We start from the raw sequence: 17,117 nt of genomic DNA, 5'->3' as shown, positions 1-17,117 counted from the left end.
CTCTGCGGGGCTGGCTTGTCCTGGGGGCTGCGTCTGCTTGCTCTCCGTTAGTTCAGGCTGCTGCTGGAGCGTGCTGCTTCTCCTCCCCTTTGAAGTCCGTGGCATTTTAACTCCCAGAGGGTTCCCCAGGCGCGTGCATTGCAACTGGTGGCATTCCACTTCTGGGAACTGGCGAATCAAACTCTTCTCATGTCAGACTCTAAGATTAATTCAAAAGTGATTTTTCAGTTTGTTGGAATACTATACAAAGGATTTTGTGACCAATCTGAAAATAGCATCCTGTTTAGTCTGTTTATTTTCATGGGTCAAGAATCTTATAAGATAAAATGGTCTGTTAAAAATCTTTTAATGCTTTCTAAATTTGCCTAGTCTGATATTTTTTTTTTCCTAAGTGCTTAAAAGATGCAGTGGGAAAACGTGAGAATGAATACAAATATTATTGGCCCAGGGTCTGCAGAATTAGGTACTATCCCTAAATATAGTCTTTACATTTTCAGAAAACTTACTTTCAAATTGCAATTGTCAGATTTTAAAACCACCTTTCCAAGACGGTGTTTGGGGTATTTTAACGCAGAAGCCATTAGTGAAGAAGTTGAAAGGCATTCAGGAAGTGGTTTTATTGCAAATATTTCTACATGTCTATATACTACTTTTACACAAAAATAAAGAATTGGTTTTTTCCAGTATCAGTTCTGCAAACAGTAATTGGTTTCCACTTAATTGTGGAAGTTACCTTCCCCACTGTGGCTGTGCCACGCAGCTGGAGGAGCCCAGAGTGTCGCAGGCTGGGGCAGGGACGTGAGGAAGCACCTGAGCTGGAGCAAGGCTGCTGCAGTACAAGGTGTTCTCCCACCACCATGCGCTCTCCCTCCTCCTCCTTCTTTCTCCCCTTTCTTTTTCCCTTCTTCCTTCTCCCCTTCCCTGTGGACCTTTCCAAAGCCTAGTATCCCTTGAGGAGATGCTGCTGTGGTTCAGAGGGAGGCGAGAGCTGGGTCTGGGTTACACTGCCACGTGCACAGAAAACCAGAACTGGTCGGTTGTGCCTGTCTGACAAAGCTCAGGACCTGGCAATGACAGTGGCAAGTCACAAAGAGTTTTAGGGTGGTGTAATCAGCAGAAAAAAGGTACCCACATCCAGCCACGTTAGAGTCGAATAAATCAATTCTTGCTTTCCCAGTATCATCGTTCATCTGGAAAGATGCCTGTCTCTATTTTAAGGCTGAAGAGTTTCCATCAGCCTTACTGTGCTCCAAAGTCAGAAGTGGCGGTGGGGAGCGTGGATATTTGCGTGTCGGGAGTTGGGAGCAAGAACACCACGCAGCAGATGGGAGCAACAGCAAAGGAGGGAAGAGGAAGAGACGCGTTTTTACCTTGTGCTGATACCTGGCAAAGGGAAGACAAGTAAATGCAGAGGGACGTTCATGCACATATCTAAAAAGCACATCTATCAGCTTCTGCTTAAGCAATGTGACGTGATATTTGAGAGAGATTTGTTTCAATCACTGCTTGTTTTCAAGTGTGGTAGCTGCTGTTTGGAAATGAGTTAAAGTCACGATGCTTGAGGACAGGAGAGGCTGTGTTGTTACTGGGACTTTGGCTAATACAAAATTAAGCCAAAAAAAAAAGGCTGTGTACCCCAGACCGTGTTGCTGTAATCAATCGACAAAAAAGTAGTGGCATTTTGTAGCATAGCTGTTACTGTTCATGTGCATATGCTAATAGATAACTTGCCAGAATTCAGTGAAAATTCAGACAGTTTTCACTTTTTTTCTTTACTGGAAAGACCATTAAATATGAATGTAATGACTCTTCAATCTGAAGCAAACCAATAACATAATATGAAATAAGATCAATGCCTATATTAATTACACTTCTTAAAATACTGGAAAAGCCTTTTGTTCTTTTTACGTCGAATGCTTGTATGCAGCAGTTGAAGAGGAGGCTCCCACTAGCTCTTTCCTCATCCCATCCACCCTTTGGGAGGAGGAGGATGAAATCACCGTTGTGTAGCGTTGGAAGGTGGTCAGGATGCATTTCCTGAAGGCAAAAGGAAGGTTAACAGGAAAATGCAGCTCCATGCCAAGCAATACTTTACCCTCGTTAATGGCTAGGTCAATAAGCAAAGTTTAATGACACATTTACACATGACTCTGTAAACACAGTGCATTCTCACAGTGTACAATTACTTTAGCTGCCTAAGCAGTAGATAAGGCTCTATTATTTTGCAATATGTTTATTAATCATTTAAGCCTTTTTGTTCTTGAAATTGCAGGAAATATGGTTTTGTTGTTTTTTTTTTTAATGGGAAATACTGTTCTCTGGAGGGTTTTTCCCTATGCCTTTATCTCTACCTAATCTTTTTCTAATGGTAGAGCTGAAAACTTGCTGTTCAAAGCAAAGTAATTTTTCATATGTTGTTTATATGAACCTACATCACTTTATGTACTTCAATCAAAATAAGCAGCTATGCCAGCCAAAGACAGTTCTATTTATCTTCTGCTTTCTCTGAAGCAGGCAGCCGGAGGGGTATACCGGGGTCTGCTCCTCTGCCTTCTCCCCCTACCACCTTCCCCAGGGACTTCTGCCTTCTTGGTGGCTGATAGTTTTGAGACGAAGCAACACTTCTTGTAGAGTCTTTTCCCATGAGAAAATACTGGGCCGCTGTGCACAGGATTTCCAAAGTAAATGGCATCTGTCCAGCTATCTAAACTAGGCTGAACTATCTAAAAAAACTAATTAGTTTGCCCATCCTGTTTTCTCTTATTTTCACTTTGATGTAACAAACTTTAGAAACCTTTCAGGCTTGTCTGTACCGATGTTTCTATTTACAGCCTCCTCAAACCTCTTTCGAAATGCATGTTTCACATTTTTGTTATGATGTTGTTGTTGATGTTACCATAGTAAAAGACTACTGCTCTTCACTCGTTCCTACAAGCAGATTCTCATTCTGCAAATTATTAAACTAAGGTGCAAACAGGTAAGATAAAGTGACAAAGCAGAAGCCAGGAGTCATTATCTTAAGAAAGAAATAGCATTTAGAATATTGGCTCAGTCTTAAGGATATTTCCAAATTAAAACTTCTATGGCTAGGTAGGTGGTCTGCTTTTCTCTTCTTCTAAATCTCCTTAATGTGATTCAAATGGCTCAAGAGCTTTTGTGCATCTTGTGAGAGTGGCTTGAGTCCAGCTTTTATTTGATCTAATAGATAGTTCACTGATGGTTAATATGTCCGCAGTTTGTGTAAGACGTGCAGAAGGTTTGTGGATTTAACCTTCTTGGTTAGCTCCTCCCGGTAGTTTTATGTATTTAAATAGCGTGCTTTGGGAGACGCTGCGCACACTGAAATAATACTGTTCTTTGGTCTTCAGAGGTATTTGCCGACATGGAGATGGGTTTCATGGCAGTGACACCGATGCTTTCACTTAATGACTTCACCTAAATTAGTCCATGACCTTTGTTAGACAACCGCTACACACTTCTGCGTTTTACTTATTCATAGTTACACACTTCGCGTTTTCCAGGTTGCGCTTGTATCTGTGCTGCTGTCCCTTGTTCGTGCGGTTAAAGGGACTGCCATCAGGTTCTGACATTGCTTACCCACATCTTTCCCCCTCTGCCTTACTGCATTTCTTGGTATCTTCACTCCAGCTCTTACAATATAAACAGGATGAAAATACTTGTTATGTTTACAGAGCCTTTCATTTTGCCAAAGCAAAGCACTGGTAGCTGGGCGCGGGCACCGTGTTAGTGACGGAGCAGCCCGGTCCAGAAGGCTGTCTTGTTTCTTGAGACTTTTTTATACCAAGAACCTCATGAAAGCACTTTATTTAACATTTACCTTTTTGTTGTTCGTTTTAGGATCAGGATCCAGGCTGTCAATGAAATCGGAGCTGGACCATTTAGCCACTTTATTAAAGCAAAAACCAGGCCGTTACCACCCTTACCTCCTCGGTTAGAGTGCGCTGCAGCGGGTCCTCAGAGCCTGAAGCTGAAATGGGGAGACAGCAGTTCCAAGCTTCACGCTACCGATGACATGGTCTATATCTTGCAGATAGAGGATAGAAATAAAAGGTAAGAGATATGAATCTTTTCCTTGTGTTAATGAAAATGAATTCTGGTTCATCGTAATGCAGTTGTGAATCACAGTAAGAAAAATGTTGTTTTCCTGATTACTTCATACCTACAAATACATACAAAATATTGTTCTAACAGGGATTCTGTGCCTGTATTCTAACTAAGCAAATTATGCAACAAAGCTGTTAAGGTTATTATAGAACAACTGAAATCAGTGCTGTACTGTTGAAATTTTAGCAAAACCCTGGCCCCTCTGCCAATAAAAGTTAATGCCAAGTTTCATGGTCCTAGTGCTTTACCCTTTGGAATACACAAAACAAAGATACTGCACCCAACGTGCTGTGTGTGTTAATAAAACGAATGGTTACAAAATCAGAGGTCTAGGAAAGGCAAACCAGCAGAAGAAGGTTTTTTGGACAATATGACGGTCGGGATTTTACGGCTGTAATATTTTGGAGCATTAGAAGATAGGAGCTTGGCATCAGCTTGGTAGCTACACAATAATTATGAAATAAGGATGCAGAAGAGCTCATTCACCATGTTTCACTTACCTGAAATTTTCTTCAAAGCCATGAGAGCTTTCGGTGTGGAAGAAACACAAAACTGAACATTAAGCAGTCAATGCTTAGCAAAAAGTATTTTTGCGCGCAAACTTTATATGGGAAGATTTGATAATATAGCTCCAAAGTTGCGATGAGATATATTCAATAAAAAAGGGAAGGAAAGAAAGCCAATATGTGAGTGTTGCCTAACAGTCTGAGCTCTTCAATGAATAAATATCATAGATGGCTCATAATTTACTAAGAAACACTCTCAACTAGTTTAATTAGGTAAAATAACTGATGTATCAAGGAGATAATCCTTAGAGACCTTCAGTACAGATCATAATTCGGTGTAAATTAGCATGATTCCTTTAATTTAAATAGAGCTGTGCTGAGTTTATGCCAGCTGAAGATCTGGCCCAAAAGCTCTAATTGTAAGTAATAAAACCACCATGAACAATGCCTAAATACCTCCCAGTATCTCAACTGTACGGATGCAGAGCGGTACGTGCTCCCCTGTATTAATACTGAGAGGTGTCCAATGAATATAAATGCCCATTTGAAAGTCTGACTGATAAAACCAGTTTCTTCGGAGTGCAGTGATGCTTGGCAGGAGCCCATCACCTGCAGCAGCGTGTGATCAAGTCAGCTCTAAAGAAACATCCAGCAGGCTTCTTTTGTTTGCTTTCATGTAACACTGCAGGTAGGATGGTGAAGAACTGTAAATTGTTTTAAACCTGTTTTTATGTTGGAGAAAATAATAAGTTTCCTTGTAAGAATAAAATACGTTATGTTACCTGGCAGCAGAGAAGGAAAGCTTTTTCCCCTTTGCTTTTGCACAAGGCTTTAGTGTCATCCTTTGCTTTTGCATAAACTTTTCTGACTGCAAATGGTCTCTTAAGAGCTGTTAATTAGGAGGAATTTGGACTTGTTACTCTGCTAGGTCGTCTTAGCTTTAAATTTGGCTTATGGTCCACGTGAGCTTGCAGAGGTGCATCTTATCTACATCGCACTGTCTCCTCCTGCTTGAACGGAGTCCTTGCATGAAATGGCTTCCTTTGCTGGTCGGGTTTGCAGCAATTAGTTCAGATAATACCTGAAATGAGCCATAACCTTGAGCCCTCCGGCTGATGAAGCACACCCCGGCGTGGGCGCAGCAGAGGAGTAGAGCGGGTGCGCTGTCGTCTGTGCCGGGTGCTGTGTTTAACAGCTGGAGCTGGCAGGTCTCGGCAACGAGATCTATGTATTTGTTCCCTATCTGACAGTCCCTTTTTGCTCCCCATTGCGCGCATCAATCACGATGAGAGATGGTCCTGAAAGGATACAGCGGCGAAGTTTTGTACGTTCAGGAGAGCTATCATTCCTAATGAACAGAGAATGACAGCCCACACATGAGTTGGTAGAAACAGCAGTTAGTTGCAGAGGTAGGAGTCCTCTCTTAGATCATTCCAATAAAATAAACCCCGTCGTGACTGAGAGGTTACTCACTCGTGTGTATGCTGGTGAAAAATATGGGAGTACGGTTCTTTGAGCATCACTGGCCTCTAATTGCGCAGTGCTGTAACAGGCTAATGCAGGTAAACCGTGGACATCTAGTGGAATAATTAAATAGAATAGAATATTTCAGTTGGAAGGGACCTACGGGGATCATCGAGTCCAACTGCCTGACCAATGCAGGGCTGACCAAAACCTAAAGCGTGTTATTAAGGGCACTGTCCAAATGCCTCTTAAACACTGACAGGCTGGGGGCATCAACCACCTCTCTAGGAAGCCAGTCTCTGGTGACAAAATGACACCAAATAAATCATCTAGAAGGAGGTTTTGGAGTCTTTTATGGTTTGAAAGCGTTGTAGGAAGGTTCCATGGTGTCCCCTCTGTTGAGAGAAGAGAGAGCACCTGACTCGGGGGAAGAGGCTGCGGCGTAAACATGGATAATTCAGAATGGACCCTTGTCATATCCTTAGTCTTTCAGAAGATATTGTTACTGTATTCCCTGAGACATCTGAAATTACTTGTAACAGCTTCATATTGAAATCCCTCAACTCAGTATTACAGTTTTCCCTTCTTCAGTGAATCTGAGCATGCAGTTTCCTTACTGTAACATTGCTTCTGATGAGGTTTAAAATAGGAGTGAGCTTTAAAATGCTGTTGAAGCATTTTCACAAACAGAAATATAAAGATGAGCAGATTCTTTTAAAGAAAGAAAATTGTCAGTAAGTCAAAATCTGACCCTGATAGCTTTAATGGCTTTTTTTGTAAAGATTCAGCTCCGGTTTTATGCAGTGACAGTCAGCCAGTGCTCTTGAATGTGTCCTGCTCATTAAGAATTGTTTTTAACTTGTCCGTGCTGTAATGAGGTATAACAGGCCAGTTGTTGGAGACTAAATGTTTCATTGATTGCAAGGCCTGTGAAACAGAATACTTGGAAATCTCCTGACGCTGATTAATGTAGGGGCTTGAAAAGGTGTGCACATCACAAATGTACCTGCTTTAGCTGTCATTTGCTCTTCAGTGCGTGACATTTAGGAAGATCAAATTAGCATCTCTTGTCCTTTCAATTATCCGTAGCATTAAGTGGAAATGAAGAAAAATCTGTTTCTAGAAAGCACAGTACATGGGAACGTTAGTTGAGAGTAGTTGACCTTTATGTAAAGAGGACTATAAAATTTCCTTTCTTTTTTTAAATAAACTATCAGTTGTGACTTCATTTCCTAACTCTAGTAATGTCAAGAAAATCACGTTAATCAAGTTGCGCTATTTTCCAGAATACTGTGGATTTTTCCTCTCCAGGTGAAACGAATGAACCTAATTATAGTAATGCTTTTGATTCCCCCCCCCCGTACTGGTAATTAGTCTTTAGTTGTTTCTACAACTAATTATACCTCTTAGTGTCTTAAAATGCTTACAGTATCCAGTCTGAAAGAGAGAATTAGCAAGTACATTATTAGTGGGTCATTTATCAGTTGCTTGTGTTTCTTTTAGATGAATATATGTTGCAGTTGAGATGAATTCTATGATTTTTGTGTGTATACAGAATCCAAATAAATATATATATATATATATATATAATTACATTTTAAAGGAGAATCATGGTAAGGTTGGCTAAGAAGTAACCTAAACATATTCTTTAAAAATATCGATGAAGGACCATTGACAATTCTTAATAAATCTGTTTTTGTACGTGAATTGTAAGAGACGGTGTTTACTGGCATTCTAAACTGTAAATGCTTTTGTTATGGTTATTTACTGAATAAATGAGTTATGACCCCATATCACTGGGTAAACAGGTAGTAGTATTTCCCTTTCAGATCATATGAAAGATTATGTATGTAGGTATTAAACTGTTTTAAAATACTTGGCTAAACTATAGGTGCTTGCCATTTAAGGAGATACTATTCTTCAGTATAAATGAAAAATTGATTCACAAAATAGAACTTGGCTAATGATTACAAATATTAATTGGGCACAATCATTGTGCACACACTGTTTTTCTTGTTGGGATACGAATGTCCCAAAGGCCATAGACGTACGTTGAGGTAGTCCTGGAAACTTCTAGCGACTCCAAGGAAAGAACATTTGTAACCAAATGACATAATCCCTTGGTTTGATGTCTTCTACTTGGTGAATTTTACCTTAACTTGAGTACTTATTTCAGGAGGCATCACCCCTGGCGCTCCTCGTCCCAGGAGTGCCTGTTATCACGGTGCAGGCAACAGAGGAGATCTGAGCTGTAAGCTTGGTGGACTCCCGGTTGCCTTCCAGTGCCTCAGGTTGTCGTTCCTCGCTCCTGTTTGGCAGGTCGTGAGTAGAGCCTTTAGAGCCTGAGTATGAGCAGGGGAGACATGCGAGATCTTCCCGGTACCAAAGGGAGATGTGCTGTCCCATCCGTGTCAGTGCCTGCTAACCCAGATGTTAGTGATACTCCTGGCAGTACTGACTTTTTCAATTGCATGATAAGCTATTTCACGCTTTACAGAAAGCTTATAAGAAAGAGAGAACAGTATCATACTATAAAAATCTACACCAATATTTTCCAAGGTGAGAGGAACCAAAAAGCACTTGTCAGGAGGTGGTTTCTAAGGAAAATTGAAACGTGCTTTGAACAGTAAAGCCAGTGCAGAGATGCAGATGGGCTCCTTTTTCCTGCAGAAAGGTTCAGTTTTAGGAAGATCCTAGTCCTTCCAGTGGTTCTCCCATCATTCGCTTGTCTTCACCCAGTGATGCTGGAAACCTTTTCTCCCCCGAGCGTGCTGAAGTTGTATATAACAGAAGAAACTATTTTCCCTTTGTTCCAGCACAGTTTCTCTGACCTAATTCCTCCTTAAAGAAGCATATCAAACAGCAGAGAACCCACAAATGAAGCCCATCTGTCACAGCGTCCAGTGCAGTTTCCCTGGCTGTAGAAGTGGAACATCATAGCTGATGGTTTGGTCTAAGCAGCAGTCTTTGCAGAAAGACGGTGCCAAGTACAGTCTCCGTGTGTTAGGAAGTGGTCCTACGTATCAGCCTTGACACGTATGTTTGCTCTGCATTAACGTGAAGAGAGGTAGAACAGAAATACAGAGAGATAAACTGCTAACCGTGCTGCCTCTGATGACTAGCATAATCATTATCTGGTTACTGCAAGTTTCAAGCAGTCTAATTAAAAAACTGTTTACACCCATGATTTGATCAAGACAATTTACACCCATTTTAGCAGCAATTACTGACATGTATCAGGCCTACTGGCTTGTGAAATTCTATTAAAATATAAAATTAGATACATTAGCATATCCTTGCAAAAACCTGCAGGAAAAATCATTTTCATATTGGGTAAAACAATGATGAAAGGAAATTAACAATTAGTGCCAAGATATATGGCATGCTGCAGTTTGCTCTGCGAGCCTGGCTAAATAGAAAGTTAACATTCAGAAAAGTCTTGCAAAATAGTCGGTCTTCACTTCATGGTGTTGCATCGTCTGGATGAGTATTGCTCTTAACAGTAATCATATTTATATTAAGAGCATTCTGATTAGATACTTGGGGCTTTGCAGTAAGTGCTGCACAAATGGAAGAGAAGGGGAAGAACTGTTCCAAGTGTAAAAAGCTTAACTTGTTAATGCATTTCAGCTTTGTTCCTAGAAACAGGAGTAAAACAACATTTTTAGTAGATACGAGTTAACTGCATGTGCGTCATCTTTTGAAACAAAGTGAGATGTGAGAAAACCATGTTAAATGTTTGAGATGAGATGTTTCAGACATTAGGAATCTAGTGAGACACAGAATTAGGTGCTGTTCCATAAGTATGTTCAAAGAATCCCTGGTTTGGTAGGAAATTTAGTAGTTAACCACACCAAACACAGTACTCTTATATTTTGGTCAGCGTACGTCTGCAGGTACTTCAGACTTCACAGATGTAACTGAGTATTCCAGATGGGAGATCATAAATAAGAGCAGCATCCAGACCAAAGATTGTCGCCATAATGAAAGCCATTTTCTGCACATCTTTAACAACCTCATAAGAAAAATAATGCCTTTTCAGGATAATGACTATTTAATATCTGAAGTGGTAACGGGGTTCAGCTTGGAGCCACAGGAACACGTTGGCCAGTTTTCCAAGAGCACAGCTTTCGGTTCCAACTTCATTTTGCTGAAGCTGGTAAACTAGAGGCTATGCTTTGCTTCCTTAGCGAGCGTTGCCAAACTAGATTACTGAGACTGTCGTGTCAGTAGATAGTTCTGAACGTGATGTGCTGAATGAGAATCATTTTAAGGTTCATAGAGGCTATTAGTTGCTGCCACATTAGGGAAGTGGGTCGCAGTGCTGCACAAGGAAGATAAAAATGCATGTGTCTGTAAGAGCATTAGTTTGCTGCTGCTGAACTCTGTTTTGCTTTTAGCTTTGTTAAGCCTGCTCTTATTTATATCTACTGTTACTTATTAATACTATTAATTGCTATTGCAAGCCATGGTGTTGGTAGCTGCCTAGTAATCTCATTCTTCTCGACTGCGTAGTTTCAACAGGCCGTTGGATGCTCTCCCTAATTTCTCCCAGATTTTTCATTCAAATGCTGTTCATTCAGATTAAGTTGTGCTCAGTGTTGTCCTTCCTATCTGTTCCTTGGCCTCTCATCTGGCTGCACACAGGAATCATCTGTCAGGCACTTTGCTGATCTGTCTTCCATTCCTCCTCAATGTGCCCAGAAGCTCCTTCCAAAAAAGTAATTTTTCTTGTCTATGGGGGAGCTTCTGTAGGTTAAGGCATCTCCATTTTCAATAATTCCAGACATCTGACAAGTGACTATCTGTAGTAAATATAGATTACGTGCTCAGATTCAGCAGCAGATGAAAGATGATCTAGTAGAAGCAAGCTAAAAATCGATTTTTGGCTGCAAGTACTCTTTGTGTAGCCTGCAAATGTGCTAGGTAGTTAAGCGAAGAAAACAAAACTCTTCCCATCTGACTATTATCACTTCTCCTCCTGCCTTTTTCCACTCTCCACTTAGTTTTTGCTTTTCTAACTATAAGGAAGGAAAAGTTGCCTTCTTCAGTGACTCCTGTTATTATGCCTATAAACAAAAATTATATTGACAGTGCATTGTGGAGGTTAGTTTCTAACCACATTACGAACAAGCATACATTATAAGCTTTCCAAAAGGTATCTTCTAGAAAACAGATCTCCAGATGAGAGGAGCCAAGGTGTCCTATCGGTTTGGTCCACACCTCACGTTAGGGCTGGAAGTCAGGGTTGGTGGAGGTTGTGGGAGCACAAAACTCCTTTGGGAACCCCTGCCCAGGTGTTTCCCTTCCCTCAGCACCTGGCTGCAAAAGACGATGCCAAAGAGTGGCTTGGAAAGGTGCCCCAAACCTGCCATTCAGCCGGCAGTGCTGAAACGATTGGCTCAGCCTGGTACTGGGTATGGGAGCGCTGAGGGATGGGAGGATGGGCGATGCTGCAGATGTCCAGCTTTTCTCTTTAAGCTGAAGATTTTTAAAATACAGCAGAAATTTAAAAAATCGTGCGTTGACTTTACTCCTGTATCTCTGCCAGACTGACAGAATAAAAGTGCACTCTATACTTAGTGTGGATCAGAGAGACATCGCAAGGTGCTCACGGCTGGGGAAGGATAAGTTAGCCCATTGTGAGAGGTATTAGTTCATCATGCTTTGTACTTAGGCTTCAGGGTTCCTCTACAGCCTCTCTTGAACAAACAAAATGGTGCTTCTGTTTTGACCCTCGCCGAAAGCTGTTCTCATCATTCCCCTTTTACTGAGTTAATTCCATTCTGCTTCTGGCATCTAGGTTTAGTAGAGATTAACGGCACTTTTTCTTGCATCAGCAGGAGCAAGCTTCAGCATAAAGCCAAGAGGTGTTAAACCTTCCGATCCGCTCCGGTGATGGGGATGCAGGCAGAGTCCAGCATGCAGGGGATGACGAAGGGAGCGCTGGCCTTGCCGGCATCGTGGGAGATAGGGGCGTACTGGAGCACTGTGGTCTCCAGGGATCGGAGCTGAGTTTGTGAAATGAAGTGTGGGTGCAGTAACTCCAGAGAAGCTGTGCCCAGCAGAAGGGCTGGACAGGTTTTTTTCTGCTCAAGAAAAAAAAACAAACAAACAAACTTCCATTTCAAAAATGGAAGTTCTCCTTCTCAGAGGATGAACTAGATGTTTTTGTTTTGAAGCTTTGCTTTCCTGGGTGCCGCCTTGTAGCGTAGGGACCTGCTGGTGGGGAAAGAAAATCACGTAAATCAGTGAGTGTTTGATAATGTTCTTTAAACAAAATAGAGAACAGTCCTAAAAAGTAAGTGGGGGCTATAATTGTGCAGATAACAGGGATGTTGATTTATGAAATTCATGTACTTTATTTTCTAATTACGCAGTTGCCCGTGTATGCTGAAACGAAGCCTCAGGTCGCCAGGTCAGACCAGTGCTGTATTAATGATTTCTCTCCAACCAAAATTGTGGCAGATCACCACATTTTTCTGGGAGGCAGTAACCGAATCATCCGGATGGCTATTTTAGCCTTTGTGCTTGGCTCAAGATTGCTGTCTTATTTAGTGCTGTACAGTAGATTTTCTTTCAAATTGAATTGTCGTAAGGACAAATGGGTTAGTAAAATATAAACAAAACCCAAGAGTTTGAAAGGGAACCTGCTGATTAGAATGTACCGAGAGCTAATGAGCAGAGGTAGAGCGAGTACATTCATATTCCTCTGCTCGACTGGAAGTGACTAAAGTGGAGGAAACAAAATAGCTGCGACATGTAAAACATTTCCAAGAAGATCTTCACTGAGAATAAAAAGGTATTGATGAAAATCTAACAGCAGCGGTGTCTCCCAAGCAATCGCTTCAGGACATTGTGTTCTCGCTCCTCCGCTGTGTGTAAGTAAATGAATAATCCGTGACCGACATGAGAATGTCTGGGAAGGGGAGAAGTGGGATCGCTCGAGGGAGGTGAGGGGGACGCAGCCTCCGGGGAGCGTCTCCGTCCCTGGAGAAAGTTGCTTTCTTTTCAGTTTCTGCTGTTATTTTACTGGAGGGGAGAGGCAACACTGCAGCATGTTAAATATGAATACTGCGGATATACTCGTGAATGATGCAAACTTTAAAAAAAATTAATGCAACTGTATTGAGAATGCCATTAACCTGCAGAGTTAGTCTTTTTTCAGAGACAGGGTACCAGTTTAAGGTACACAGCCTACTGTCTTTTAAATGCAACTGGGCAAACCTCTTAGAATTGAAAATTTCTTGGTGCTTATTAGGACGCTTCAGGGATTCACACGAGTGGTCTGAGCAGGTAGAGGTTGGAGAATGAAGACATCTTGGCTGAGACACACTTGAGCATGTTTGGTGCTTTGGTTTTGTCTGTCTTGGAAGGAGAGAGTGATGAAGAAATAAGAAACCAAACACACGTATTTCTGTAAGTGTGTTCCTGTATAGGAACAGGAGCAATTTTGGCTTGTTTAAACCACTTGTGCCCCCGTACTATCCCCACAGTTTTACCAATGCAACTGTCCTAATGTAACGTTGGACCAGCTAAGGAACTAATCCAATATAAGACTACCAATTACAGAGATCTTTAACCTCTGTCAGTTCTCAAATCCAGTTCACCTTTTAGCCCTATAAATATTGCTACTGAAGGAGCAGCACGGGGATGGGAGGTTGGGGCAGGTGTAGCTTGCCCTAAGGGACCTTCCTAAGGGACCTTCGCTGCAAACATCAGCATATTAGTATTTGGGCGTGATTTCACTAGAGTTTCAACTAACTTTTTCAACGTTGCAGCTAAAAGCCTATCCATTTTGATTGAAGGGACAAGGAGTGGCAGTTTGTCAAGCTGCAGTGTTTCGGTCATGTTCAACCGTGTGCCCGTCCCTCAGCTCCAGCCCAGCCGTGCGGGGAGGAGGGATGGAGGAGGCTCTCCTGAGCCACGCACCCGGCTCCTCTACAAGCCTCCCAGCTCCCGTGGCCTGATGTGCAAGTTGTGTTGCTGCCCTATGGAGACTGGGGCTTGTGTCTTCTCATATTCAGTTTATGAATGATGTAAAGCTCTGTTAGGTAAGTGAAGTGGGATGTAGGGAAAAAATCCACCCTCCCAGGGTACTTCAGCTATTACCCTGAAAAGCCAGAAAGATTTTTTTCATGGCTGTGCTGTGTTAATGACCATGCTTATGGCATCCCACAGCACCTGAGAAGGAAAACTCATTGTCCATGTTCAGATGGAGAACTGAGTAGAGGCTGGAAGAAAGTGAGAGGGAGATAGAGAACATGGGAGCTTTTCTGTACGCAGATTAAGTCAACTTTTAAATGCATAAGAGATTAAGTCCTCGCAAACAAGCTCAAAGCTGGCTTGTTCTTAAGAAAATATATGGAACAGGGCCTGGATAAAGCACAGTGAACAATGTCAGGCTTGCCAAGAAGGCGAAGGTATATAGAGCTCACATTTAAATGTGCTTTTTAAAGTATCTTTAGATTTAAAAAATCAGCTTGCAATAATATGGACAAATTATCTTCCTTTAGACCATGTTTAATGGATGCAGACATCCCAGTAGCAATGTGCGATCACACCGATCGGTTCAGCTTTAAGTTCGTTGCGGTCCTTTGGCAGAAAACCTGGGAGACTGAAGAAAGACTGTAGGATAAGTCTCTAAGTCTATAGCTATCTACATCGAATAACTACACTATTTTTAAAAATAACAGAAATAATTCTAGAGGAGTATAAAGTACCTACTTTAGACATGAGGAAAATACTACATTATTATCAAAAAATCACTAGTATTTTGAAGTTAAAATGTTTCATCTTCATTATGTTTCTTCATCATGATCTGCATCTTCAAAGACAGTGACAAAGCATGATTGTCATAGTAAAGCCTAACAGCAATTGAATTTGATGGACTTAGTAATCAGCCTTTCTTCTTCCAAAATTGGAAGCCCTCTTTCTTCAAAGATGGTTGAATCTCAGAAGTTTAAGTGTGCTTCCATTACAGTCTTGTGTATTGAACATAGATGCAAGCTTTTCCATAATGGTTTTTGCTTTCATTACAGAGGTTTTTTGAGATAGAGAAGTGGAGGTGGAGAAGTAGGGGTGGAGATGGAAACCGGACGGAAGCATTAGTCCAATTCCCAGATGACAGGAGGAGCGCAAGTGTTTTGCCAGATCACTTTTTCAGTGTTATGAAACCTTAATCATATTCAAAAGGCGAAAGTGTCATTTCAGGACTAAGTCATTGGTATTGACCATATAAATATGTCTAGCAAGTGTACTATAAGCCCAAACTGGGGTATGGGTGTGCTTGTGTGGTAGCTGGTAAGGTATATTTATCCTAGCTCCACGGATGATTATAAAAAGGTCATTAGTCTAAAATACTGCATTGCTATCTGTCGCCCTCGGATCGGGGTCAGAGACGAGTCTCAGCGGTTCTCTGAACACTGCAGTGGTTTCTGAGCCAGCTGCCTGATTGAGCTACAACAAGTGGAGAGGGAGGCAGAGACAGTAGTCTTGTCTCTTCAGTCTTAATGCTGTCCTAAATACGTGTGCTTTTTGTTCATCGTGCAGTGAATCCCAAGAAATTTTATTCCATGAGAACAGGTCTGTGGCAGTCTTTTGAAATGTGCCATAGCTCCTTACGTGAGCCTCAAAAATGTGGGATAGCAGGCAGTCCTTAAAACTGTATAAGCATAAGGCTGGAAAAAAAAAATTCTTCTTTGGAAATTGGCTCTAAAATCTCCTCTTAAAAACTTGTGGGCATAGATCTTTGATTTCCAGTCAAGGTGAGGGGCTCACTAAAACTCGGTGGGGGTAGTAAGTCACATTAGTCCTCAGAGTACATTTCCAGCAATTTAAATTACCTGAACATTTCTTTTTACTACAGGTTATTCTTGATCTCTCTGTTTGTACTTCCGTGGATTTCAATCATCATGTAATATGAATTGATTTCTGTCCCTGAGAGCTAATGACAGACCCAGTTTCTTTGAAAGGCTCAAATTGGTTATACTGCGTATCTCATGCAAAGCCAAAGGACTTATTATCGAGGATAAAGCTAGCACCTAGATAGGGAGGTCAAAAACAAATCTCTTTGTTGGCTTCCTGGTGATTTCCAATCCGCTGAAATGGTTAAGATATTTGAAGAAGTGTACTAAATCATCAAAAAAACTATGTGATCCTACGCGGTGAATTTTATGTTCTCCAGATTCAGGACTCTTGCCAGAAGACCTTGTTCCCCAGCGGAGGCGAAGCGGGTTGGTGCAAGATGCTGGGTGCTCCCTCTTTATTTACCTTCACCCCCGTTCTGCTCAGCACCCAGGGGCCAGGATCTCGGTTAGAAATTGCTGACATGTTACTGAAAATACGTGACAGTTACTGAAAAGCATTTAGCTGAGCAGAGCCATTGAAAATAGAAGTCAGATTCTCTCTAGCAACTTGTACTTTTTTTTCCTTCCCTTTTTTTTTTTTTAGATTAAGTGACATTGATTTTTTTCTACATTACATTGTTGGACAAGTTTGTGCGTGCTGATGTTTAGTCTTGTCAATGGAAGTATTTTGGAAGTCGTTTCCTTAGTGCCGTGTCTTTTTCCTCGAGCAGAGCTGTCGGTACGGTTGTCCCCCCGAGCTCCTAAGCTGGCACCTTTTTCCATCCTCCATATCCCCCTGGCTATAATCGTGCCTCCCCCATGCCTTTTCACTCATAGGCCACCATGTATTCTCTCTCTGAATCTGTTTCTGCCTCTGCTGTTTGGCTGTCTTCAGTCCGTAAATTCTTCAAAACCGAGAAGTGTGTAATACATTACACATACGTTATGCAACCCGTATGTTCTGATTTAAATAGAGTTCCTCTGGCTTAAAATGGCACGGATGTGCGCAAGATGTGTTTTTTGGGTCTTAATGCGCGAATGAAGTACAAATCAAGCAATAAAAGATTCAAAGTATTAATCTTGTTTTAAACATACTTTTAAAGCAGCAGCACACGTGGTGTATTGTAGTAGACCACGGGTTGAATCTGTTTTGATGACTATGTAGTAGGAAATG

At 41.5% G+C, this 17,117-nt stretch overlaps 1 protein-coding gene across 1 annotated transcript in view; it reads left to right on the top strand.

Moving 5' to 3' along the window:
* The window catches only part of FNDC3B (fibronectin type III domain containing 3B), a 210,756-nt gene that overhangs the window by 180,727 nt on the left and 12,912 nt on the right, over positions 1–17,117 (top strand). The window contains exon 23 of the mRNA XM_082319581.1: positions 3,859–4,071. Within this exon, the coding sequence (XP_082175707.1) occupies positions 3,859–4,071 (213 nt within the window). The remainder of the gene's footprint in view (positions 1–3,858; positions 4,072–17,117) is intronic.

Source organism: Platalea leucorodia (assembly GCF_965183815.1).
Source record: "Platalea leucorodia genome assembly, chromosome: 8".
In the NCBI taxonomy this organism is placed as follows: domain Eukaryota; kingdom Metazoa; phylum Chordata; class Aves; order Pelecaniformes; family Threskiornithidae; genus Platalea; species Platalea leucorodia.
This window is presented reverse-complemented; position numbering and strand designations above follow the sequence as displayed.